The sequence below is a fragment of the Wickerhamiella sorbophila genome (assembly GCF_002251995.1).
Source record: "Wickerhamiella sorbophila strain DS02 chromosome Unknown contig3, whole genome shotgun sequence".
In the NCBI taxonomy this organism is placed as follows: Eukaryota; Fungi; Ascomycota; class Dipodascomycetes; order Dipodascales; family Trichomonascaceae; genus Wickerhamiella; species Wickerhamiella sorbophila.
Genome location: NW_020194004.1, coordinates 2,231,299 through 2,254,073, shown reverse-complemented (window position 1 = coordinate 2,254,073; position 22,775 = coordinate 2,231,299). Strand labels below are relative to the sequence as shown.

The following is a 22,775-nucleotide window of genomic DNA, read 5'->3' as shown; positions in this document are numbered from 1 at the left end:
GGGCTTAGTATAGATTTTTGCATGTCTTTAAATGTGTGACCTAATGCAAGCTGCTTAGGCGCGAACAGGCTTACGGTTGGAGACTTTCTTGGTCTGTTCAGGGCCGTGACCGTCACCAGCGAGGCGCTCGTTACGCTCGGCTAAACTGACAGCCCGCTCAGCAAGGGCTTGGGAAAGAACCTGAAGTTTAGTGAGATCCGCAGCACGGAAAACAACATAGTTATCGGAGTCATCAAGCGCAGCAGTGATCTCATCATTAGCAATCATTTTAGTAACCAGCGAGCGGATCTGTGCGATAGGCAGCTGGAACATGATCTCAAGGAAGGAAAGAGCAAGGGATCCGTAAGAGGTACCGTAAGTCAACAAGTAAGTACGCAGGCCCTCAACCTGGAGCTTGCTGCGAAGCATGTTTTTGATCTTTTCCGAGTCGGCCAACAGATTCCAGATCTTGATCGAGCCGAGCAGCTCACTGGCACTTTTCCAGTCACCAGACTGCAAAGCTTTTGCTGCCTGGATGATATGATCACGAGTATTCTCCGAAGGACCGCTGAACACCTGGCGGCTTTGATAATCGAGCATACGACGGAAAGGCTTGGAGATGATCTTTTTCTTCAAGTCGGCAGAGTTGCGCAAGCTGGCCAGATATGGAACCTCAATAAGCATTGAGCTTGTGAGGTAGACACACTCAATGAGCTCGACATTGATATGCATGTGGAAAGGAAGGAGTTGTTGACGATCCTGCTGGGCGACGGCACCACCGTGCTTGACGGGACCCTGACCAAGGAGCTCCTTAAGACGAGACGAGGAGCAGATTTCGTGGAGAGACTGCATTGCCTCGGGGATCAAGCCAACACGGAAAGCACACAGACCGACCTGTACAAGGGCACGGTTGAAGAGGACCTGGACCAAGGGCTCTGCGCTTGAAATGGAAGACTGTAGATGTGACATCAACAGCAGATCGCGGGCCTTATAGTAGTAATCGTTGAGGGCATAATGATAAATCACTGCGAGCATGGCACGGGCTCGGAACGTGGTGTTGGCCTGCTTGTAAAGTACAGAGCACATCTGGTTCACTACAGTGATGGTGTACTCCTTCTCATCGGCAGGGGCGGAGGTGATACGGGGAGTAATCTTGGAATCGAGGTCCTTGGGAACACGAGCCCATGCCTCAACCTCATTAGTGACAATAGCACTAGTAGGCTTGTAATAAATGTGGTCGACCCGGCGGACCAGCAGCCGGCAAAGAGACTCAGACTCGGCAAGAGGTGTGTTGAGACGAGCGAGGTTGCGCTCAGTATGAGCCTGGGCACGCAAAAACAGGTCGTACAATTTGGTTTCATCACGCAGTCTGTCGATGTACTCGGTAGTGTGAGGGTCAATGACTTGAAGAGCGCGGGTGTGTTCATCGTCAAGACGCTCAATCAAGGCGCTGACAGAACCAGGGATACGCTTGATACCGTTGACATCGGGCTCGGGGCCCATCTCGAGATCCTCGGGCTCAGTAGCAGACTCAATAACCATATACTCATCAGCGTTAGCCTCCAAAACCTCGAACAGAGCACGGATATCGGCGTCGATGGCTTGCCAGGTGGCTAAAGGCATGATGCTGCCAGAAGAAGTCAGATCAAAACGGATAGGAATCAACATCAGCAAAACAGAGATCTTTTGGTAGGCGGTGGTGCAAGTAGTCAACAAATTCTCCAGCACACTGACCTGTTCAGAACGGTCGGTATTCTTCTTACCGCGCATCTCAACAATGCTCATCAAGGTCTTGAATACAGAACCTTCTGCGGACTCTTCAGTGGCAGTAGCGGTGGCCGGAGTTCCTTCACGGGTGCCCTGAGGAGTGTCTCTAGCAGAAGTGAGAGAGGGCTTGTAGTTATCCGGGTCCTGTCTGTACAGCTCAACGCGAGACTCAAAGTCACGCTGGGCACGCTTGAGTCGCTGGCGAATGGTATTCTGAGCCTTGGATTGACTGGGGCTGAGCTTTTTACCACCGCGGGCGGCGACGGCGGACTCCAGCTCCACAAGAGTGCGCACAAGACTAGTAGGTACAGCCTCGTACTGGCGGCTCGCGCGCTCACCAGACTTGACCATTTTGTCGAACGAAGCCACAGCAGAAATCCAGTCGCCCTGTTTGACGGCGCTATCCACGGCTTTGGCGGCGCCATCAATCTCATCAAACAACTTGGTTTTAGCCGACTTGACAACCTTGCGATCATCGTCGCTGTCGTCGCTATCAGAATCGGAATCAGAGGAACCCTGCCCCTTCAAGAACTGGTTACGCATGTACTGGCCACGAGGCTTGTCAGACTCAGAATCCGATTCGTCGTCGACTCCACCAACGTCTCCCTCAGCATCTGACGACTCGTCGGACGACTCATCTGACGTCGTGTTGTCGCTCTCGGACTGACTAGAGGCGTACAAATCCTCCTCATCGGACGAGGACAGGTCGCTGTCGGACAATCCACCAGCAAAGAACTTTGACATTTTGCAGGGTTTTTGAAAATTTGCTTACCAAAAAAAGCTGAGTTTTTCATGGCAGTGTCAGCTTACTAAATGCTTATGTGTCTACCTCCTTGTATTCCCCACAATGATCAGTTTATAGAGGCAGATTCACGGGAAAAGAAAAGGGTCTCTTGGATTTAGAGATTTCTGTGTCTATGGGTATGATGGTTGCTCCAAGTGTGGTGAATTCGGGTGGTGAATCCGAGTGGTGGATCCGAGTGGTAAATCCGGCTAATGGTTTGAGCATCATGCCTGTAGGAACCAGCCTAGACTACCCTTCGGATCTCTTCGCCCCAAAGAACTACCCGAGAACTCGAATAAATTGTTTACAAACCTCTTCTATTACGATATATCACACAAATCACAGTGTTGTCCGACCGAGCATCGTATCAAGCTGACGCCCATTTGCTCACTAAGAAAATAAAAATTAAATCAGTGGCTGAAAAAAAATTCAAATGGCCACTGTTCCGCTAGTGCGCGTTTGCGAGCGGTGCCTAAATGAGCCACCAGCTTTGAGAAGACCCAAGACCGGAGAAAAAATCTGCAAAAGCTGCTTTTACGATGTGTTCGAGACCGAAGTCCACGAAACCATCGTCTCGACAAATCTATTCCACAGAGGTGAAAAAGTAGCGATTGGTGCGTCAGGAGGAAAAGACTCGACGGTTTTGGCTCATGTTCTAAAGACCCTGAATGAGCGTTACGATTACGGTGTCGAGTTTGTCTTGCTATCTGTTGACGAAGGAATTACCGGATACCGAGACGACTCGCTGGAGACCGTCGAACGAAACAAGGATCAGTACGAAATGAACCTCGAGATTGTCAGCTACCGAGACCTTTACAATTGGACAATGGATGAGATCGTGGCCACTATCGGAAAGAAAAACAACTGCACTTACTGTGGGGTGTTCCGGCGTCAAGCCTTAGATCGAGGTTGTGTCAAACTTGGAATTAGTCACTTGGTTACTGGACATAACGCAGACGACATGGCCGAAACCATATTGATGAACCTGCTGCGCGGCGATACCTCGCGACTGGACAGATGCACGGAGATCGTCACAGCAGGGACCGACTCGCCTGTGAAGCGATCCAAGCCCCTCAAATACTGCTACGAGAAAGAAATTGTCTTATATGCCCATTTCAAGCAGCTCGACTACTTTTCTACCGAATGCACGTATTCTCCGGAAGCGTTTAGAGGCACAGCTCGCGCCATTATCAAGAACCTTGAGGCTATTCGCCCGAGTGCCATCATCGACGTTATTCACTCTGGCGAGCAGTTTGTGCTCCAAAAGAAAACAAAAAACCGAATGCCAAAGGCTCGCACGTGCACGCAATGTGGCTATCTGAGCTCCAACGAGACGTGCAAAGCATGCGTGCTGTTGGGCGGCCTCAACGCCAGCAGAGCAAAGATAGTTCTGGACACTGAGCCGGCGCCCGACCAGCCAAGTGCGGCCGCAATAAGTCGTAGTCTTGAACGATTGTCCTTTTGACCCCCAATTCTGCTTCCTTTTTTTATTCCTGCACCCGCTCCTTCTATCGCTGCAGTCCGCATGCAGGCCGTCTTTTCAGATCGATTACCTCGCTTAGTAACTGCATTACATAGGGTAAGTCTCCTCGTCTTGTATAACTCCTACTAAAGTAATATACGGCGGGAGAATCTTTACATGGTAAAATGAGTGCCACATCTATACCTCACCAAAGGTCCAAGTCATTGGGAGACATAGAGCCGCTCGGCTACGGTAACGGACCCAGCCTTCCTCCAGAGTCTCCGCAAACACCCACGTCCACAAAATCAGCCAAGTTTTCAGTGTCTCCCAAACTTGGTTTGAAGCCTGTCTATTTATTGGGCCGTCGATCGTGGTACAATCTTAGATGCAAGTTCAAGCAGGAGGAAACAGTGCGCGGTTTCGAGCTCATTTCTTCCAGTGCTCAGTTTGCTAACCCGTCGGCCCAATGGTTGCCATTGCCAGTAAACAACTGCCATTCGGGCACCTCGAACACCGCCAAACCTGGGGCTGCTTCTGACGTTCTGGGAGAGCCCTTTGGGGGCGGCGAAAACTACTATTCGGTTGTCACGCCAGAGGATAGTGATCGGGAGTCGGCCTTCTCGTACGACGGACCCTTCAGACAGCTATCGATGCACTTTTACAAGCAACAGTCTCCTATCTACGATTATGACTCGGACTATGACGACGATTATGGCGACTACGATAACTACATACCTAGCGATGGCGGCGACGAAGAGGACTTGTCCCACCTCGATGGCGCCTCCTACGGCTTCTACCAGCACAGCAACACCAATACCACACAGTTTCGCGCACGAGAATCATACGATGATCTAATTGATGAAGTTTGCCAACTTATGTCTGATCAAGACCACGACGAATTCCTGCCCACTCTCAGCAGATCGCGATCTGAGATTTGCCAGCGACAGCGGGCTCCTACCGTCCACAGGCGCTACTCAATGGTAATTCGGGGATCGGATAGAGTTGTAACTCTATTTTCTCCGCTAAACAGCCCCGCTCGTGACCAAAGCGTGAGGAGCAACCGTACGGTTTTGACCCCTATCACAGAAGCGCCTCCAACGTTTGTCCTTTGACAAAAAAAAAGTAGAGGTGCACAGTCGGATAGTTTCGCCGAACAATTGATTAAAACTCGCTATTCCTAGTTTTTTTTTAAAAAATGTATTTATGAACTTTATGCGGCCCACCGCTATATGCACAATGACGATTTTTCATCTTTCCAGCTAGGAACCCACGTCATAAAAATTTTGGAAAAAAAAAAATTCTCTGACTAAGTGTGGTCTTTGATAAGCTGAGCTAAACCGGAGGGTTTTTTTTTTCACATTCACAATGGTCAGTGCTTCTAAGGCGAAACGTGAAGCTAAGCGCGCAGAGAAAGGAAAGTCCAAGAAGAAGGTCGAGGATGTCGATGAGGCAACCGCTACTGCCGAAACCATCGAAAAGCTCAAGCTCCAGCAAGACAAGCATGGTATTTCAGATCGAGTTACAACCGGTGTACTGGCCTCGCTCGCCACATCCAGAGATGTCAAGGTCGAATCAGTTTCTTTGGTGTTCCATGGTAAGGTTTTGATCCAGGACTCGACTCTGGAGCTCAATTTTGGCCGTCGTTACGGTCTGCTTGGTGAAAACGGCTGTGGTAAGTCCACGTTTTTGCGTGCGCTGGCCGCCCGCGAGTATCCTGTTCCGGATCTTATCGATGTATACTTGCTGAATGAGCCTGCCGAGCCCTCTGAAAAATCCGCATTGGAGTGGGTTGTTGGCGAGGCCGAGGCTGCCTTAGCTCGTCTTGAGCGCAAGGTTGAAGAGGTTCTTGAAACCGAGGGTCCCGAGTCCCCTCTTCTTGATGATTTGCACGAGCGTATTGATGAGATGGATCCTAGCACTTTCGAGGTCCGTGCGTCCACTATTCTTTGCGGTCTTGGTTTCAATGCCAAGACCATTCACAAGCGCACCAAGGATATGTCTGGTGGTTGGAAAATGCGTGTGGCTCTAGGCAAGGCCCTTTTCGTCAAGCCCACTCTCTTGCTTCTCGATGATCCTACCGCCCACTTGGATCTGGAGGCCTGTGTCTGGTTGGAAGAGTACCTTAAGCGTTGGGATCGCACCTTGGTCCTGGTTTCTCACTCTCAGGATTTCCTTAACGGTGTGTGCACCAACATGATTGATCTCCGTATGCAGCGCATCCAGATGTACGGTGGTAACTACGATTCGTACGTCAAGACCCGTATTGAGTTGGAGACCAACCAGATGAAGCAGTATCAGAAGCAGCAGGATGAGATTGCTCACATTAAGAAGTTCATTGCCTCCGCAGGTACCTACGCTAACTTGGTTCGCCAGGCTAAATCCCGTCAGAAGATTCTGGACAAGATGGAGGCCGATGGTCTTATTCAGGCCGTCGTCCCAGACAAGGTGTTCTCTTTCCGCTTCCCTGACGTCGAGAAGCTGCCTCCTCCTGTCTTGTCGTTTGACGATGTGACCTTCAGCTACAGCGGCAATCCCGAAGACAACCTTTACGAGCATCTCAACTTTGGTGTGGATATGGATTCCCGTATTGCCCTGGTCGGTCCCAACGGTGTTGGTAAATCTACTCTGCTCAAGATCATGACCGGTGCCCTCCAGCCCCAATCTGGTCGTATCTCCCGTCACACCCACTTGAAGATTGGCGTCTACTCACAGCACTCTGCAGACCAGCTTGACCTCACCAAGTCTGCGCTGGAGTTTGTCCGTGACAAGTTCTCCAGCATTTCTCATGACTTCCAGTACTGGCGCCAGCAGCTTGGTCGCTATGGTCTTACTGGTGAAGGCCAGACTGCTCTCATGGGCACTCTTTCCGAGGGTCAGCGCTCGCGCGTTGTCTTTGCCCTCCTGGCCATCGAGGGTCCCAATATGATTTTCCTCGATGAGCCTACTAACGGTTTGGATATTCCCACTATTGACTCTTTGGGTGACGCCATCAATGCTTTCTCTGGTGGTGTTGTTGTTGTCTCGCACGACTTCCGTCTTCTCGATAAAGTCGCCAAGGACATCTTCGTTTGCGAGAACAAGACAGTCACCAAGTGGGACGCGCCTATTCTGGAGTACAAGAAGAAGCTTGCAGCAAAGGTTGTGCTTTAAATGTTATAGATTTCATATTTTTAATCTGGCAACGCCATTCCATCACTCTCGCCATTGTGTATCCTATTTTACTAGCGTAGCAATCCGTCTATGAAAGATTGTTTTTCTAAATCGATCTCAAACTTTCCAACGGTCGTAGGGGCAGTTTGTCTCTGAATAGGAGCTGGATTCTCCATAAAAGACTCGAAATCATCGTCTTCCTCTAGCTCTCCGTGTTTGGGCTTTCCAAATCGCCGCCGCATGTCCCTGGTCATTCGAGTATGCTCTACGTTGGAGTTTATGCGTTCGAATTCCGCCAAATTGTCAACTACGGTGACATGTGAGCGATACTGTTTATGTTCGGTGGCCTTCAACTCCGCTATTCTCTGAGCAATCAGCGCCTTTTCCTCCTCAGACTGCTCAGGCATATCCGGAAGCGACGGAAGCTCGATCGCCTGCAAATGATCTGTAAATGCAGACGGAGTGGTGCTCTCTACAGTTGGCTCAGGCACAGAAACATCATTGTTCAGGTCTTCATCATCGGTCTTCCAGTGGTTTTTCGGTAGGATCTCCTTGGCCGGTTTGGGCGTTTCGATGCCATGTTTGCGATTATATGCCTGCTTGGCTTTTCTGTCCCATTTATTATCGTGCAGAACCATAGTCAAGGCGAGTCTGTTCGCTAGTATTAGGATTTAAACTACGATTCTCCAAAACGACTTACCCGGCAGTAGCTAGACAATCGCCCCACAACTAGTCAGCAACCTGGAAGAGTCGGCCACCTTATCCTCATAACTTGACCTTGAGAACAAACTATGAATCAAGAGGCTGAACCAACAACCAATCACAGTAACAACAACAGTCCAGCAGCATAGTAATGTCAACCAACATCAAGCAACCACGACGACCACAGAATGAAGCAGAGCAAAAGGCTCGTAAAGCGAAGCCTCGATCGGGCAAACCGGCAAACGGCCGCAAGTCAGGATCTAGCGGAGACGACATGGCACCGGAGACAAGTCAGGTACCCAATTCCAATAAGAACAATGGCAAGGGAAAAGGTGGGGCCAAAGCCAAGGACACTTCACCGCGAGACCCCAAGAAGAACAAGCCGCGCAAGGACAAGTCTTCCGAAACCACACCGGTCCCGCAGGTCATTTCTGGTAGAGCCACCCTTCCATCTGGTGACTCTGCGTTTGCCGGGTCCAGTTTCCACGAAAGCCCCGCAGCTTCTAGCTTACCCCAGCCATCGTTCGCCAAAACGCCGGAGCGTGCTGCCAAGCCGGAAGTTGCCACTTTACCTCCTCCTCCTCCTCCTCCGTCGTCAGCCAATGTTCAGAATATCCCGCCCTCAAATATGATGCCAATGCACAATGGTTATGGCCACATGCACTATATGCCCATGCATATGCCTATGCATTCGATGCCCATGGCCCCTATGGGCTACCCAATAGGTGCAGCACCGGGAATGATGGCAACTCACACTATGAACCCGCACATGCACATGCCGATGCATATGATGCCGGTGTACCATCACCCGGGTATGGTTAATGGACAGTATTCTCAACCGTCGTTACAGCCCCAGCACCAGTCTTCGTTTGGCCCCAATGGTGCAAAGGCCTCTCAGTAAAGGTGAAATGAATTGGAGAAGATGTACCAATATCTTTTTTTTCTTCTTTTTTTTTTTTGGAACAATTCCCACTACAAAGACAAGTCAACGTTTGTGTCTTATTTATTACCTGTTTATTTCAATTAAACACATTTTCCGTGGGAGCTCTTGTACCCATTCTTCTTTTTTCTTTTTTTGGGCTCTTTTTTGCGTTCGTACTCAGTTTAACTTCATAGCCTGCCTCCGTAGTTACCCTGTCGAATGCTCTTTTAAGTCCCTGCTTAGCTCACCAATCATAAACCTTATAATGGCCGGAGCTGGACACCACGGATACTCGGCTAAAGCGGGCCCCGTGCCCTTCCCCAAGCTTCCACTTGGACAGAGACTGATTGCAAAAGGCCTGGGTGCCACTATGTGGTTCTGGATCATGTACCGTCTTCGTGAGGATGGACCTGTCCTCTTGGGCTGGCGTAAACCCTGGGAGGGCCACCACTAGAGCGGTTTGCCTGGGAATACTTTATTAAAATTGCATATATTTGCTGGAACACACAACATGGAGATTTCAAATTCTTTTTTATATAATTCTGCTAGTTGAATTAACCAAAATCGAGATTACGCATAACTCCGAGGATCCATGAGCTCTTTGTAGCGTTTTTGCTCTCGAATTTTGCCGAAACGTTTTTTGGCCCATTTAATGTGCTGGCACACAGATGGATAGACCCATTTACCTGCCGCTATCAAGCTCAAATAGTTGACAATAGCCGTCAAAATGACCAACACTTTGAACCAGCTCGAGGTAGGGCTGAGGTCCATGAGCTGGCCAAGCGGGCTGCTGGGATCCAGATAGACAAAGAAAACTGAAAGCAATGTAGTAACAACACACGTGAGAATGAACGGGATGTTTGTGAATACCGGCCGGCGGTATGGTGCACCCTCGCAAAGAAGAATGCCGCTGAAAATGTACTGGAAAGTTGTCAAATCAAACAGGACCGTGTTGTCAGTGCTCTTTAAATTCTCATTGTCTCCAGGAACAGGAGCAACATACCAATCTTGGGTTTGCCCGTATTTCCAAATCAGCACCTGATAAAAGGCTAGAATGGCCATAGTGCCTAACAGGGGCACAAGAACCTTGCGGCTAACCAGCTTGGCGCCAGGGCGTTTGCGAGCAAGCGTTTGAGCAGGACCAGACCACGCCATGAAAACAGCAACTGGAACGATCAAAAACAAGTCAATGTACAAGAATTGGAAGTCACCAATGTTTGTTCCATAGCTGTACAGAATAGTCACGGTAACAAACTGGATGGCCGAATACAGTGACATGTATTTGAAGCATGAAAACGAAGTCGACAGTGCAGCTCGGCCTTCTTTGATAACGTCCAGCACACAAGAAATTTCAAACTTGCGAGACGTGAACGGGGCGGCAACAGAGGCTTCAGCTTCCGACAACGAAATACCGACATCGGCCTCTTTTAGTGCACCGCAATCATTGGCACCGTCGCCGCAGAAACACGTAGTATAATCAATGCTTTGAAGTCTTGCCACGAGCTCGTGTTTCTCGTCCGGTGACATGCGGGCATAAATAGAAGTTTTGATGAGCATCTGCTCCAGCTGCACCTCAGTTCCGTGTTGAATAATGTGACTGAAGATTTCACCAGTGACAGCCAAAGTGTACTGGTGAGCAGCCTGCAAAGGCTTTAGCGTATCGGGATCTAACAGCAGGGAGGAGTTGTCTACGCATTCCCATCGCAGTGTTCCATTGCTACGTTGTTCATCAAAATGAGCTGCAAAGACTTTCAAATCAGAAGGAACGATACAGCACTCCTTTCCAACACTAATGGCCGTCAAAAGATTGTCACCTGTACACATGATGGTCCGGATGTTTGCCCGATCCAGCTCCTGGATAACGCCTTTGCTACTCGGCTTGAGTTTATTCTCGAATACAATAAAGCCAGCAAATTCGAGATCGGTCTCCAAGCTGTCCCGGTTAAAGTCAGAGACATCGCCCAGCTTTCTCGAAGCACAGGCAATAACACGGTAGCCTCGGTGGGTATATTCATGCAACAGATCATCAAACCCGCGTGGGAATGTGTCTTTCCGACAAATATCCCGCATAACTTCTGGTGCACCCTTTGTCAACACGCATAGACCAGAAGGACCTGATGCTACTACGCTCATACGTCTCAGAGCAGAGATGAATTCAAACTGTTTGACAACATTGATGTGGATGCCATGCGGAGAAATGACATTGCGACAACCATGACGCTCGTTTTCTTCGAATGACCAGCCTGAGAACTCAAACATTTTGACATCTAGCAGGTCTCCGAGCAATTCGTCATTGACACTGCGTAGCTCATGACAAGTGGTAATCGTATCCAAAACGGGGTCATCTTCCGGAATGTGCTTGGAGCTGGAAATTAATGGCCCAAACCGGTGGGTTTCGCGATTGATCAAGTGCACACCTAACACATCCAGACCATCTTCGGTCAATGTACCCGTTTTGTCAAAACAGACAACGTCCAAGCGACCGCCTACATTCAGCCTGGATGGTGTTATGCAGAACGTATCCTTTTTACGCAGTCGTCCAAGGGCAATGTTTGTTCCAATCGTCAAAGTTGCCGGCAACGCAGGTGGCACCACGATAGTGATTAAATCCAGTGCACGAACAACGATAAGGTATGTCGACATACCCATTTTAACAAACTCGATGGCACTGAAAATAAATCCTGTGATAGCAACCACGGCCATGACACCAATGTAACGGAACGAGTCCCGGTAAAACTTGAAACCTGAAGGACGCGGGAACATCATGGATCGAACAAGAGACCCCTTGGTGGTGGTGAAGCCAGTTCGAACCACCATTGCTTGAGCAACATCAAACAGGTCTTCTTCAGCATCAACCACTGCCGGCTTTCGCACACGAATTAGTTTGGTGCCAGAATACAGAAAGCTTCTCACTGCATGGGGGATTCCTTTCTCAATCATATTCGTCAAAGTGTCATTGTCTGCAGCAATTTTAGATACTGGGACCGACTCACCTGTCAAAATACTCTCATTTACGATACAGTCGCCAGAGAGTAGCACAGCATCGCAAGGCACGAGACTCAAACTGGGGTCGCTCAGCTCGAAAACGTCACCTGGAACAAGTTCTGAAGAGGGCATGTTGGACCAAAATCCCGAGCGCAAAACGCGAAGCTCGCATTCGCTTTTGGCGATATCTGTGAGGCGCTGGTAGGAAGAGCGGGTTTCGAAAAACGCCTCGACAATTGAGAAAATAGAAATGATAAATATAGCCGTGGCATAGTAGATGTATTCGTCAAAGAGCCAAAGAACAATGCTGAACACCTGGAAAATATAAAACGGGTGCAGGACCTCGTCAATCAACAGCTGGGCGGTGCTGGGTTGGCGGATGTCCAAGTGGTTCTGGCCAAAGACTACCTGACGCTGCTCAGCTTTCTCCGAGTCCAGCCCCTCTGCAGCTGAATCTTCACTAGCCCACGAACCAGACATCCAGTCAGTGTTGGTCATGAACAGATCATGTATAGGATTGTAGTGGAATCGGACGTAGCGGTAAATGACAGTGCGAATGTAAGGAACCGTGGGGTCTGGATCGACGTAGTCTTCTTCGACTCGACTGGAGCATAAAGAGGCAGTGGATGCTGCAGCTGTCGAGGGCCCGAGGTGTGCGTCTGCTTGCGAGTCTGGACGGAAAATTGTCGACAAAGGCTCGTTGTACCACTTCGATGTGACGTCAAGAAACTCGAGCTCGTTCCACTGGTTTTCGACAACCATAAAGTCACAATTACCAAGAGGACATGGTTTTGCCAGCCATCGGATTCGCTGCCGAGGAAACCATCTTAAAAAGAGGTACCCCAGACCGAACGTCAGTATGCACAGGGCATAGTAGCACCAACGTCTCCAAGTTACTTTCTTGTAACCGGCGCAGAAAATACGCATATCCTCTTCAGCAATATAATATTTCTGGACCGTTCGCGTAGCTGGGTACTCGTACTCCTCGGCAGCCTCGCCGGAGGTCAGAAGCGGCTCTTGGTCGTCTGAGTCCTCGAAATACTGATGGGGCTCGGGATGTAAAGGCGGCTTTGGATGCTTCATTGGGGATTGGTGGGGCAAAAGTCCCAGGTCCTGCTCATCGTCAAAGTCTATTGCGCAGGTGCTAGACCCCTCTGCGTGCTCGACCTCTTCGCGGGAGAAAAACTGGAAGCTGGAAAATGAGTCGCTTCTGGACGTTCTAGATAGCCGTGATGGCCTATGAAACCCCTCCTCGTGGTCGATTGGCGAGTGAGCTGCATCGTGCTGGCGGCTAATGGACGAGCTTCTCCGTCTCAGCTCAAACCCATCGCCCGGGCCGTGGTGGAACGACGAGTATGACGACGGAATAAGCTCGTTGGTGGGGCCAGAGTAAATCTCATCTGCAGCCGCCTCGGCATAGTAGGCGTCGGAGTTGGATCGTTCTCTGCCCATTTCTTTTCAAGATAAAGCCAATCTGACCGTTGACTAATAATCTTCCGCTGATAGTCGCCCGGGGCCATGATATGGTGTACTTGTCTATAGATTTGGATGCATTTTATTGCGCGGTAGAAGAGCACTACGACCTCAGTTTGCAGGGTGAGCCGTTCTGCGTGTACCAGAAACAGGTGGTCTGCACATTGAGCTATGCGGCGCGGGCTTTAGGGATCAAGAAGCTCGCCAATGCTCAGCAGGTGAGGGCAGCCTACCCTACTATGCGAATGATTAACGGGGAAAGTTTGTCGCGGTACCGAGCGGCCGGGGTAATGCTGCTCAATTGGCTGCGTGCGATAGTGAAAAGCCCAATTGAGCGGCTGGGGCTGGAAGAGATGCGGTGCGACGTATCAGCGGCAGTGTCAAGGTGCATTGATGGCATGAAAGTGCAGCAGTTGCCGGTGGGCGAGTTGCCTGACGAAGCGGCCGACGGAATAAACGTGCAGTTCTGGGACACCGACATCGAGCTCGGGGACTTTTTTTTCGGATTCAATGGTAAAACTGTGCCTCCCGGATTCGATCGATACGCTAGGGGCCGGGACAACCTCGAGTACTATTTGGCGGGGCACATGGCCCAGTACATACAGGAGAAAATGCGGCTTGACACGGGCTACAGCTGCTCAATAGGTGTGGGGTCGTCAATATCGCTCGCTAAAATGGTGTGTGGCGCCAACAAGCCCGGCGGCGTCTCTGTTCTGTGGCCTGGCCACGAGCAAGTGTTTATGGATGTGCAACCGCTTTCCAGACTGCCAGGGTTTGGGTCCAAGTCGAGAGCCGCTCTGGCCGGACACGGCTACGAGGCCAGCTGGACGGTCAAAGATATGCACGAAAACATCGACGAGCCCCAATTTCTACGCATTTTACCCAAGGAGTTGTGGGATCTCACGTGGTGCAAAGAGCAAACGCGGCTAACCAACTGGACTCGGCCGAGCCAAATCTCCGTCGAAGAGACCTGGCCAGCCCCGCTGCCTCTGAGTCAAATACCAATTGAGCTCGACAAGCTACTGGACTCGCTCATCTCGCAGGCTAAAATAGACATTGTGCAAGACGGCGTGTGGCTAGTCCATCCGTCTCACGTACGTGTGGCGGTGATCAGATACGGCGAGCCCAGCCGGCAGTCCCGCAGCCAGCGGTTGACCCTGCAGCCTGATTCGTCACAATTTGCTAAACAGGTTTCTCGCACCGCGCTCCGCCTGGCCACCGAGGTTGCTAAAAGCCCTATACGTCTACTTAATATTGCATTCATATTCCCATCGTCCTAATCCCCATTTTTTCTCATCCCTAGCTGTCCGTCGATCTGGGCCTCGACGAGACGACCCACTCGGGTACCAATAAAGACCACCCTGATTAAGCCCCCGATTCAAGCCCACTTCCCTAAAGATAAAGACCAGGGCAAGGGTTACGCAATGCAGAAGCGGTCACACACCAACACGGCGGCGGCGTCGTCAAGTTGCTTTTCTACCTCACTAAAAGTAAAAGTTCCCAACTGTCGATTTTTGTGGAACAATGATGGTAACTCCCGTTTTGTCCAGCGCTCTGATGTGCGCTACTCTCGTGCAATGTGGCTTTTTGGATTCATTCAAGGATAGCCTCTTCAGCTTCGGCTCTCTCGACCATGTCATGCCTATGCCCGACCTTTCTGTTGACCTGGACACCGTTAGCGTTTTAGCGTCCCTGCGGTCCGAGATCAATGGCAAGCTTGGCGATGTTCCCGCCGAGGCATTCGATGCTTGGAAGACTGTTCTCTCTGAGGTCCCTGAGGGCGCTCAGAAGCTCAAGGACGGCATGCTGGCCAAGCTCAATGAGCGCCTCAACAAGGGCAATGGCCGCAAGAAGACCAGCAAGCACAACGACCGCTTCGTAACTGTCAAAAACGACAAGTTCCCTGCCCATGCTTTGCGGGTCACTAGCCCCGACGATTTGGGCGTGGACAAGACCAAGCAGTACAGTGGCTACCTCGACGTTGAGGATGAAGACAAGCACTTTTTCTTCTGGTTCTTCGAGTCTCGTAACGACCCTGAGAACGACCCAGTTGTTTTGTGGCTGAACGGCGGTCCCGGATGCTCGTCGCTGACTGGCCTGTTCTTTGAACTGGGCCCTGCCACCATCGGTGCCGACCTCAAACCCGTCCCCAACAAAGATGCCTGGAACAACAATGCCAATGTCATTTTCCTTGACCAGCCCGTCAACACCGGCTACTCCTACTCCTCCAATAAGGTTTCCGACACCATCTCTGCTTCCAAGGACGCCTACGCCTTCTTGGAGCTTTTCTTTGAGAAGTTCCCCGAGTACAACAACCGCGATTTCCACATTGCTGGCGAGTCTTATGCTGGCCACTATATCCCGGTCTTTGGCAGCGAGATCATGTCTCACGACGACCGTGGGTTCAACCTCACCTCTTTGCTTATTGGCAACGGTTTGACTGATCCCTTGAACCAGTACGACCTCTATGAGCCCATGGCCTGCGGCCAGGGTGGCCACGAGTCTGTTTTGGATGAGAGCCAGTGCCAGGGAATGCTTGATTCTCAGCCCCGCTGCGACCAGCTCATCCAGAGCTGCTACGATACTCAGTCGGCATGGACTTGTGTCCCCGCAGTCATTTACTGCAACAATGCTCAGATCGGCCCTTACCAACAGACCGGCCTCAACGTTTACGACATCCGCGAGGAATGTCAGGGCGACAATGGCCTGTGCTACCCCCAGCTCGACCTTATCGACCAGTACCTGAATCTCCCTGAGGTCAAGGAGGCAGTTGGCGCAGACGTCGAGACTTACCAGGGCTGCAACTTTGACGTCAACCGCGACTTCTTGTTCAATGGCGACTGGATGAAACCCTACCAGACTGCCGTTAGCGAGCTCCTGGAGAAGGAGGTGCCTATTCTTATCTACGCTGGCGACAAGGACTACATCTGCAACTGGCTCGGTAACGAGGCTTGGTCTCGTGCCCTGCCCTGGAGCGGACACGAAGAGTTCTCCAAGGTCGACCTTGGCCCCTGGGTGGTTGATGGCGAGGAAGCTGGCCAGGTCCGCAACCACGAGCACTTCACCTTCCTGCGCGTCTACGAGGCCGGCCACATGGTTCCTTACAACCAGCCCAAGAACTCGCTCGAAATGCTGGAGCGCTGGATCAGCGGTGATTTCACTTTTGCCTAAACTTTTATATTACACGTACTCTTGACCCCATCTAAAATTTAGTTGTGCAACCGTTATCTTTTTCTTTGTTTGTAACGCTCATCACAAAAATGCCGAACCGGCGCATGTCTATGCGGTTGGCCACGATTGTTGAAGCGTCACCTCCGTCCCGCTCGCCGAAAAAGCCCCCGCGTCGTATGTCGCTAGGCGTCAACATACCGGTTGACCAGCGGCCGCCTCGCAAGGCGCCCAAAGAAGCGGACCAATGTACGAGTTTCAACATCGGGACCATGGCCAAGCCCCTGAATCCAGTTACGCCTGCCTCTGAATGGCGGCGGAAGTCATTAGATTTTGGGAAAAGTACTATGCTACAAAAAACACTACATGCTCGCCGGCAGAGCTTGCCATGTCGAAGTAGGGAGATGAAGGAAATTAGAACAACAGCTATTACAAACCCTACAAACGACCGTGCTGCACGACGCAAAGGAACATCCAAAGGGGACCAACGCATTCCAAGCTATGCCCGACCGACAGCGTCATCTCTACGCCACCGCCGAACCTAAGTAGCGCCCGCGCTAACTCCAAGGCTCATCGGGAAGGAATGACAAAAGCTTGTTTGATGCTTTTACTTACGGGTCATAGGGTGTCTGGCCTTTCACATTGCGATTGCCGTCATCGTCGAGGTCATTATGATCTTTATCTGCCCCTCCCTCGTCGTCATCGTCATCGTCCTCATCCTGGTCATCGACCTGACCACCCTTATCTTCATCATCTTCGTCGTCTTCTTCAGGATATCCGCCGAGCTTGTGCACGATCTTGTCTACAATCTCGTTCCAGGGCATCATGCCGCCCAGGCCAATGTCGCCTAGCGATCCTACCACTTTTTCGGTGGGTCTCAAGACCTCGATCCATTTCATTTCGTCTTTGATTGTCTTTAGATGCCATCTGGTTGCCGGATGGTTGTAGGCATGTGAAACCATGGCGGGAGCAACTAGAATAGGATACTGTGCGTTCCAGGCCCGAATAACATTGGTGAGCAGGTTATCGCACAGTCCCATGGCGACTTTACCAAGAGTATTAGCACTGAGGGGAACAACGACGAGAATGTCGGCCCAGCGACGCAGCTCAATGTGCACGACCGGATCAGAGCGGGACTTCCAAGTGTCCCACTCGTCCTTGTCGTGCCAAATGTGAACATTCGAGGGAATGTCATGCTTGAGCAGCATTTTGGATGCGGCTTTGGTCAGAATTACTTGCACCGCTAGTCTGTCGCCATAAATGCTCTGCAGTTTGTGGATGATGTTACGCAAATGGTAGATATGCAAAGATCCGGTGGCACCAAGCAAAATGTGGATCTTACCGTCGTCCTGAGGGATACGAGGGTCGCTGGACGACGTGATGGTAGTGGCAGTAGTTCCGTGAGACGGGCTGATGGCCCTGCGATTAGCGGCGCCACCGCCGGGGCTCTGCTGGAGCGGATCATGGGGGTCTGCTGCACTCGACGTGGAGGGGCTCAGTGGCAAGTCGACATTCGAGCCTGTTCTGGAGCCCAGCGCGTTGACGCCTGACGGCACACGTGGAGGAGGTCTTCTGTGGGCCAACGAAGCCACCGAAGTCGTGGAAGCGTTGCTTATCTTGTCCACCCCAAGGTTCTGGCTGCCGCTTCCCTGGCCGCCTCCGTCCTCCAGATGGGCTCTATCCGCCCAGACATTCGGCTGGCGGTGTAGGGGCGCATTCACAATGAAATGTGGATGAATATCGGCGTTCACTGAGGCCTTTGCTCTTTGTTCAGCCTGTGAATTCTCCGTCACCAGAATGGAGTTGTGCCGTTGGCGGCTCTCTTGCAGGACAGCCCCCCACTCTTCTTCGTTCTCAAAAGTGCGCTTGGGCAAATTCTCCAGTTTGAAATTGACCGGTCGCCGCTCAGATGCCCTGCCAGCAGACGGCTCTTGTTTGCCTTGTTGCGAATCTTCCATGACGTAAAAAGGCAAACTCCCGCATTCCCAACTTGCATAAGCTTAAGCCTGGCTTGGGTTGAAACGTGCTGAATGGGGCGGAAAAATTGTTCGCGTACGTCAGATTGAGTTTGGCAGGTCAGGGACCGGGCAACGCTGTTGGGCGAAGCGGGCTGGCGGGGGCCGATACATGATTATATTAATCGCTAGCGGTAAATTTGCCTACTTGCCAGCCATTCGGCGCTCATTAACGGCTTTGACGCCCTTGTTGCGTTGCCGCTCTTCGTACATTCGGCGGTGATCGAGGACCCGATCAACGATATTCTTGGTGGTAAGACTGCTAGTGTTGCTAGCAGGAAGTTGCTCGTACATGCTTTGCTCTTTTGCCCACAGGTAGGGGTCGACGGCGTTGTATAAGGCACTGTGGTTGGTGATAACGTCGGTGTGGCCGTGGAAGACCCGGGTGATGTGGATGCCCTTTTGGTCCAGAAGCTCGATAAACAACGGAGTGGGCAGGAAGGGCGCACCCACGACCACGGTGTCGACGTAGCGGCACTGCAGGACGCACAGCGTGCGCTCAAAAATGTTCATTATCGGGTGGTTTTCGCCGCGGCCCTGGTTGACGGTCTCGTCGTCGTGGATGCCCACAACCACAACCGCGCCGTCCTCTTGGGCACGCTTGTGCACTGCAGCAAGACACTCGATATGGCCGACGTGGAACAGATCAAACGAGCCGTCGATGTAATAAGCGGACTTGGCCAGGCTCTCTTCGACAACCTGGGATGGCGGGACCAGGCATTCCAATGCCACGCCGTCAATCATAGCATACACTCCCGAATGAGGGTTCAGGGCCGTTTCGTCGGTTGCATAGCTGGCCATGCGCTCGACTGCAGCATTCTGCAGCAATGGGTGAGAGCTGTCGGCCGCAGAAAGGCTAGCATAGTGGTGGGCCGTCGACGTGCTCAGCATCCGCTGAATTAGGTCGGTGGTTGAAATATTGGGTGTACGTTTGACCACTAGGAATCGTCCAAGGTCCTTGACTATTTGATAGCAATCATTCCCGTCCGCGTCGGTGGTGATGTCGTCGCCGTGAACAACGTACTCGCACCCCCAGTCGTCCATCACCTTGGGATCTGTGACGTACGGTGCGCCCGGAACAGACCTCGTCACCCACTTGCAGGCGTCCACCGACTTGATCCGCTCGTCCAGGCTCATCACTACCGGACCCTTGTTTGCGAAGATGTCCTCATCGCTGTGCACGCCCACATACAGCTCGTTTCCGAATTGGCGTGCTTGCATTAGCGCTCCCGTATGGCCGTGGTGTGTAAAGTCAAAGCACCCGTCAACCCAGATTTTCTGGTGGGGGGGTTGCTTGTCTTCGACCATGGTGGTTATGTAGAAGCCAAGTCTATTTATTAGTTATCTAAATAGTACAATTTGGAATAGTAGTTATTCTTATGTAACCAGTCAGGAGAGCCGCCATAAGCCTACTTAGTCAGCCAAAGACGACGAGTTTCTGGCAATCCGCAAATGAGTCGAAGAAGGTCGCGCAAGGTGGGCTCGGACAGCGATACTGACGGCAGCGACGACTTTGATCTGGAAATCGAGGAAGCTGAGGGACCCCAGCCGCCTCGCCGTGGCCGCGGGCGGCCGCCGGGAAGCCGCAAACGGGGCCCGGGCGCTCTAGAGGCCCGAGCGGCTCGCCAGCAGCAGCAGGTGCCTCTCGACGAGAACGGGAAGCCGTACGAAATCGAGGACGATGAGCTGAAACTAGAGGTCGATGAGGCGGGCGAGAAGAAGGTCAATTCCAACGGCGAACTCCAGGACGGCCGACAGTACCGCGTCCGGTCGTTCACCATCAAAAACCGCGGTGACAGACTGTATATGCTGTCAACAGAGCCGGCAAGGTGTATGGGGTTCCGTGACAGCTATCTGTTGTTTCAGAAACACCGCAAGCTCTGGAAAGTTCTGTTGACTGATGAGGAAAAGTACGACTTGATTGAACGAGACATTATCCCGCATTCTTACAAGGGCAGAGTTATTGGCGTGGTGACTGCCCGCTCCGTCTTCCGCGAATTTGGTGCCAAGATCGTCGTTGGAGGCAAGCGAGTCATTGATGATTATTACGAGGCCGATGCCATTGCCCAGGGCTATGTTTCCGGGCAGATCGCCGACCCGGACGACCGCCTACCGCCGGAGGGACAGCCCTACAACCAGAACCAGTATGTTGCCTGGCATGGTGCCTCCAGTGTTTACCACCAAAGCACCAGTCATGCTCCTACGAATGCCTTGGACCTCTACGGTACCTCTTCGCTGCGACGCAAGACATCGGTTGCTGTGACTGACGAAAACTGGATGTTTGAGCATGCATCTGCTGCAAGCTCCTACAATTCTGCACTAGCCAAGCAGCGACGCAAACTGTTGAACCCCGGTGGTGTGTATGAGCCGCACGTTGGGTTGGCTTTCTTCCCGCAGAGCACCCAGCCAACCTGTGTCCAATGGCGTCGCTTGGACACCCAAAGCAACGGCTCTGTTACATTCAGCACCGTCCTTCACAGCGAAAACCGCGTCATGCCAACCGGTCTGTCGAAACTCGACCCGGCCATCTACGAATGTTTGGATGACGACACAAAGGCTCAGATCCAGAGACAGGTTCAGCTAGAAACAGCTACATTGTAGGATATATATAATAGAAATGTTCAGTTTATGTCCACAGTGATCTCGATGCGGGGGCCCTTAAGGTCAGACATGGCGTTGTCAACAATGCCAGTAACGAAATCACGTACTGCGGGCTGAGATGCGCTGCTGCTTGCTCGGCCCGTCAAGGACAGTTTGATGCTCGCAAGCCAGAGATCATGGTGGACCTGCCACAAACTGACCTCTGAGACGTTGGCGATGCGCTCATCGGCAGTAATGGCCGAACTGATCAGTTCAGCTCGATCGGGGCCGCCGTAAGACATGACGAGCATGCCCCCCAGGTGTTTAGAAGTCTGCCAGCCAACGTAGACCATAGTGACTGCAATAGTCGGCATAAGTAAGAAATCAACGAGCCAGTTGTTTAGCGTTCCGACAGCAAGAACTGCAACGGCAAATAATGCAGTGGTACAAGAAAAGGAGTGGTCTTCCCACATCGATCCAATCGACAGTCCCTCCGCGGCGACCAGCGACACGATGGTTACGAACAAGGACACGGATACACTTCCCAAGACATTGGTGAAACTGGATGCTTCAGAAGCATGGTGGTGATGCCCATGGTGCGGACCTTCGTCGTAGAATAAGTAAGCAATTTCTTGAACGGTGTGAGAGGCCATGTGACCTCCAACAAACACCAGGCAAATCGCCAGCGAAAAGCTGACGAGAATTTCCACCCGCTGGAGGGCAAATGGCAGCCGCAGGCTGCTGCGTTTCCACACTTCAAAGTTGCTCCACACGCCCACTCCAACCACTAAAGCGTCGACTACGGCGTCGTAGGCTACAAGATGGGCCAAAGCCTCTGCTGACTGCAGGGTTCCATGGTCACTCGAGTACAGTAGCAATGCGGAAAGAAACCTCATTAAAGACCACCCAAAGCGAACCATCTGGGCTCTGGTCACCGACTGGTAGCACTCTTTCAAAGTAGGCACTGCCAGCGAGACGGGAATAGGCAGAGGGGCTCGGGCTTCTGGTTCCTGGAAGAAGTTCAAGCTAACACTTGAGTGCTTGTACCGATGTCCTCTTCTTTGTGAGGGCTTTACTGGCGAGGCAGATACGAATTTTGACTCAAAATTGAACGGGTTTCTCACAGGCGAGCCCGATCGTGGGGGTAAGAGCCCGGTCCTTCGGGCCGGTGATCCGCCACGGACTGGTGATGCATTGCGAGCCATTCGGCCCATGTTGTTGTCGAGCACACGTCCTCTTTTCTGTTCATTATCGTTGGCCCACGCCGCTGGAGAGCCTGGCAACGGAACGGCCGAGTTTGAGACCATTCCGGCGTTCCAGCTGCTCCTTTTCATTGCAACGGTCGACGTAAACCCATCATCCTCTAGCGAAGGCGAAAGCACGGGTATTGGCCGGTCCATATCGATTTTCAGTCAGTGCGACCAAGTTTATGGACACAGGTTGCAGTCGAATACGTTTCGGTCGACTCGAGCGTTTAGTCAATTGTCTTGTGCTATTATGTAACTATATAGAGTATCTCGAAGAGAGTGTCGAAAGGGGAAAAAGTGTGACTGGAGTTTGCCGATAATACAGATTGAGGCTGGAATTGGTGTCCATGTGCTCATCTTCGGCTTTTTTGCAGCGAGTTTCAATTTGCTCGATGCTATCTATGTTCACTTTGGGTGGCATAGGGAAGGCGTAGTGGAACTGTCCTACCAGACCTCAGAATAATAATAATAAAAGCATTGATTCAACCTATTCTAGGTTCTAAAGTTACTCGAGCATGCCAATTCCTCTAGACAGCGCGTC

The 22,775-nt window shown here is 51.6% G+C and overlaps 14 protein-coding genes across 14 annotated transcripts; 8 read left to right on the top strand and 6 right to left on the bottom strand.

Moving 5' to 3' along the window:
- Positions 1-54: 54 nt before the first annotated feature.
- B9G98_03185 (Eukaryotic translation initiation factor 3 subunit C) lies at positions 55-2,490 on the bottom strand (the record flags this gene model as incomplete). The annotated part of the gene is made up of 1 exon (XM_024809742.1): positions 55-2,490. One exon carries the CDS (start codon positions 2,488-2,490, stop codon positions 55-57), a length of 2,436 nt encoding a protein of 811 aa, XP_024665510.1.
- Positions 2,491-2,963: 473 nt separating this feature from the next.
- On the top strand, positions 2,964-3,995 carry B9G98_03184 (Cytoplasmic tRNA 2-thiolation protein 1; the record flags this gene model as incomplete). The annotated part of the gene is made up of 1 exon (XM_024809741.1): positions 2,964-3,995. One exon carries the CDS (start codon positions 2,964-2,966, stop codon positions 3,993-3,995), a length of 1,032 nt encoding a protein of 343 aa, XP_024665509.1.
- A 182-nt stretch (positions 3,996-4,177) lies between these two features.
- On the top strand, positions 4,178-5,104 carry B9G98_03183 (hypothetical protein; the record flags this gene model as incomplete). The annotated part of the gene is made up of 1 exon (XM_024809740.1): positions 4,178-5,104. One exon carries the CDS (start codon positions 4,178-4,180, stop codon positions 5,102-5,104), a length of 927 nt encoding a protein of 308 aa, XP_024665508.1.
- A 253-nt stretch (positions 5,105-5,357) lies between these two features.
- On the top strand, positions 5,358-7,142 carry B9G98_03182 (ABC transporter ATP-binding protein ARB1; the record flags this gene model as incomplete). The annotated part of the gene is made up of 1 exon (XM_024809739.1): positions 5,358-7,142. The coding sequence occupies one exon, from the start codon at positions 5,358-5,360 to the stop codon at positions 7,140-7,142; it is 1,785 nt and encodes a 594-aa protein (XP_024665507.1).
- A 71-nt stretch (positions 7,143-7,213) lies between these two features.
- On the bottom strand, positions 7,214-7,780 carry B9G98_03181 (hypothetical protein; the record flags this gene model as incomplete). Its single annotated transcript, XM_024809738.1, has 1 exon — positions 7,214-7,780. One exon carries the CDS (start codon positions 7,778-7,780, stop codon positions 7,214-7,216), a length of 567 nt encoding a protein of 188 aa, XP_024665506.1.
- A 215-nt stretch (positions 7,781-7,995) lies between these two features.
- Positions 7,996-8,745, top strand: B9G98_03180 (hypothetical protein; the record flags this gene model as incomplete). Its single annotated transcript, XM_024809737.1, has 1 exon — positions 7,996-8,745. One exon carries the CDS (start codon positions 7,996-7,998, stop codon positions 8,743-8,745), a length of 750 nt encoding a protein of 249 aa, XP_024665505.1.
- Positions 8,746-9,336: 591 nt separating this feature from the next.
- On the bottom strand, positions 9,337-13,203 carry B9G98_03179 (Vacuolar cation-transporting ATPase YPK9; the record flags this gene model as incomplete). Its single annotated transcript, XM_024809736.1, has 1 exon — positions 9,337-13,203. One exon carries the CDS (start codon positions 13,201-13,203, stop codon positions 9,337-9,339), a length of 3,867 nt encoding a protein of 1,288 aa, XP_024665504.1.
- A 71-nt stretch (positions 13,204-13,274) lies between these two features.
- On the top strand, positions 13,275-14,504 carry B9G98_03178 (DNA polymerase iota; the record flags this gene model as incomplete). The annotated part of the gene is made up of 1 exon (XM_024809735.1): positions 13,275-14,504. The coding sequence occupies one exon, from the start codon at positions 13,275-13,277 to the stop codon at positions 14,502-14,504; it is 1,230 nt and encodes a 409-aa protein (XP_024665503.1).
- Positions 14,505-14,748: 244 nt separating this feature from the next.
- On the top strand, positions 14,749-16,395 carry B9G98_03177 (Carboxypeptidase Y; the record flags this gene model as incomplete). Its single annotated transcript, XM_024809734.1, has 1 exon — positions 14,749-16,395. The coding sequence occupies one exon, from the start codon at positions 14,749-14,751 to the stop codon at positions 16,393-16,395; it is 1,647 nt and encodes a 548-aa protein (XP_024665502.1).
- An 89-nt stretch (positions 16,396-16,484) lies between these two features.
- On the top strand, positions 16,485-16,937 carry B9G98_03176 (hypothetical protein; the record flags this gene model as incomplete). Its single annotated transcript, XM_024809733.1, has 1 exon — positions 16,485-16,937. One exon carries the CDS (start codon positions 16,485-16,487, stop codon positions 16,935-16,937), a length of 453 nt encoding a protein of 150 aa, XP_024665501.1.
- A 66-nt stretch (positions 16,938-17,003) lies between these two features.
- B9G98_03175 (Phosphopantothenoylcysteine decarboxylase subunit SIS2) lies at positions 17,004-18,350 on the bottom strand (the record flags this gene model as incomplete). Its single annotated transcript, XM_024809732.1, has 1 exon — positions 17,004-18,350. One exon carries the CDS (start codon positions 18,348-18,350, stop codon positions 17,004-17,006), a length of 1,347 nt encoding a protein of 448 aa, XP_024665500.1.
- A 201-nt stretch (positions 18,351-18,551) lies between these two features.
- Positions 18,552-19,715, bottom strand: B9G98_03174 (Ethanolamine-phosphate cytidylyltransferase; the record flags this gene model as incomplete). Its single annotated transcript, XM_024809731.1, has 1 exon — positions 18,552-19,715. One exon carries the CDS (start codon positions 19,713-19,715, stop codon positions 18,552-18,554), a length of 1,164 nt encoding a protein of 387 aa, XP_024665499.1.
- Positions 19,716-19,859: 144 nt separating this feature from the next.
- B9G98_03173 (Chromatin structure-remodeling complex subunit rsc7) lies at positions 19,860-21,008 on the top strand (the record flags this gene model as incomplete). Its single annotated transcript, XM_024809730.1, has 1 exon — positions 19,860-21,008. One exon carries the CDS (start codon positions 19,860-19,862, stop codon positions 21,006-21,008), a length of 1,149 nt encoding a protein of 382 aa, XP_024665498.1.
- Positions 21,009-21,028: 20 nt separating this feature from the next.
- Positions 21,029-22,387, bottom strand: B9G98_03172 (putative zinc transporter zrg17; the record flags this gene model as incomplete). The annotated part of the gene is made up of 1 exon (XM_024809729.1): positions 21,029-22,387. One exon carries the CDS (start codon positions 22,385-22,387, stop codon positions 21,029-21,031), a length of 1,359 nt encoding a protein of 452 aa, XP_024665497.1.
- Between the last annotated feature and the right edge of the window lie 388 nt (positions 22,388-22,775).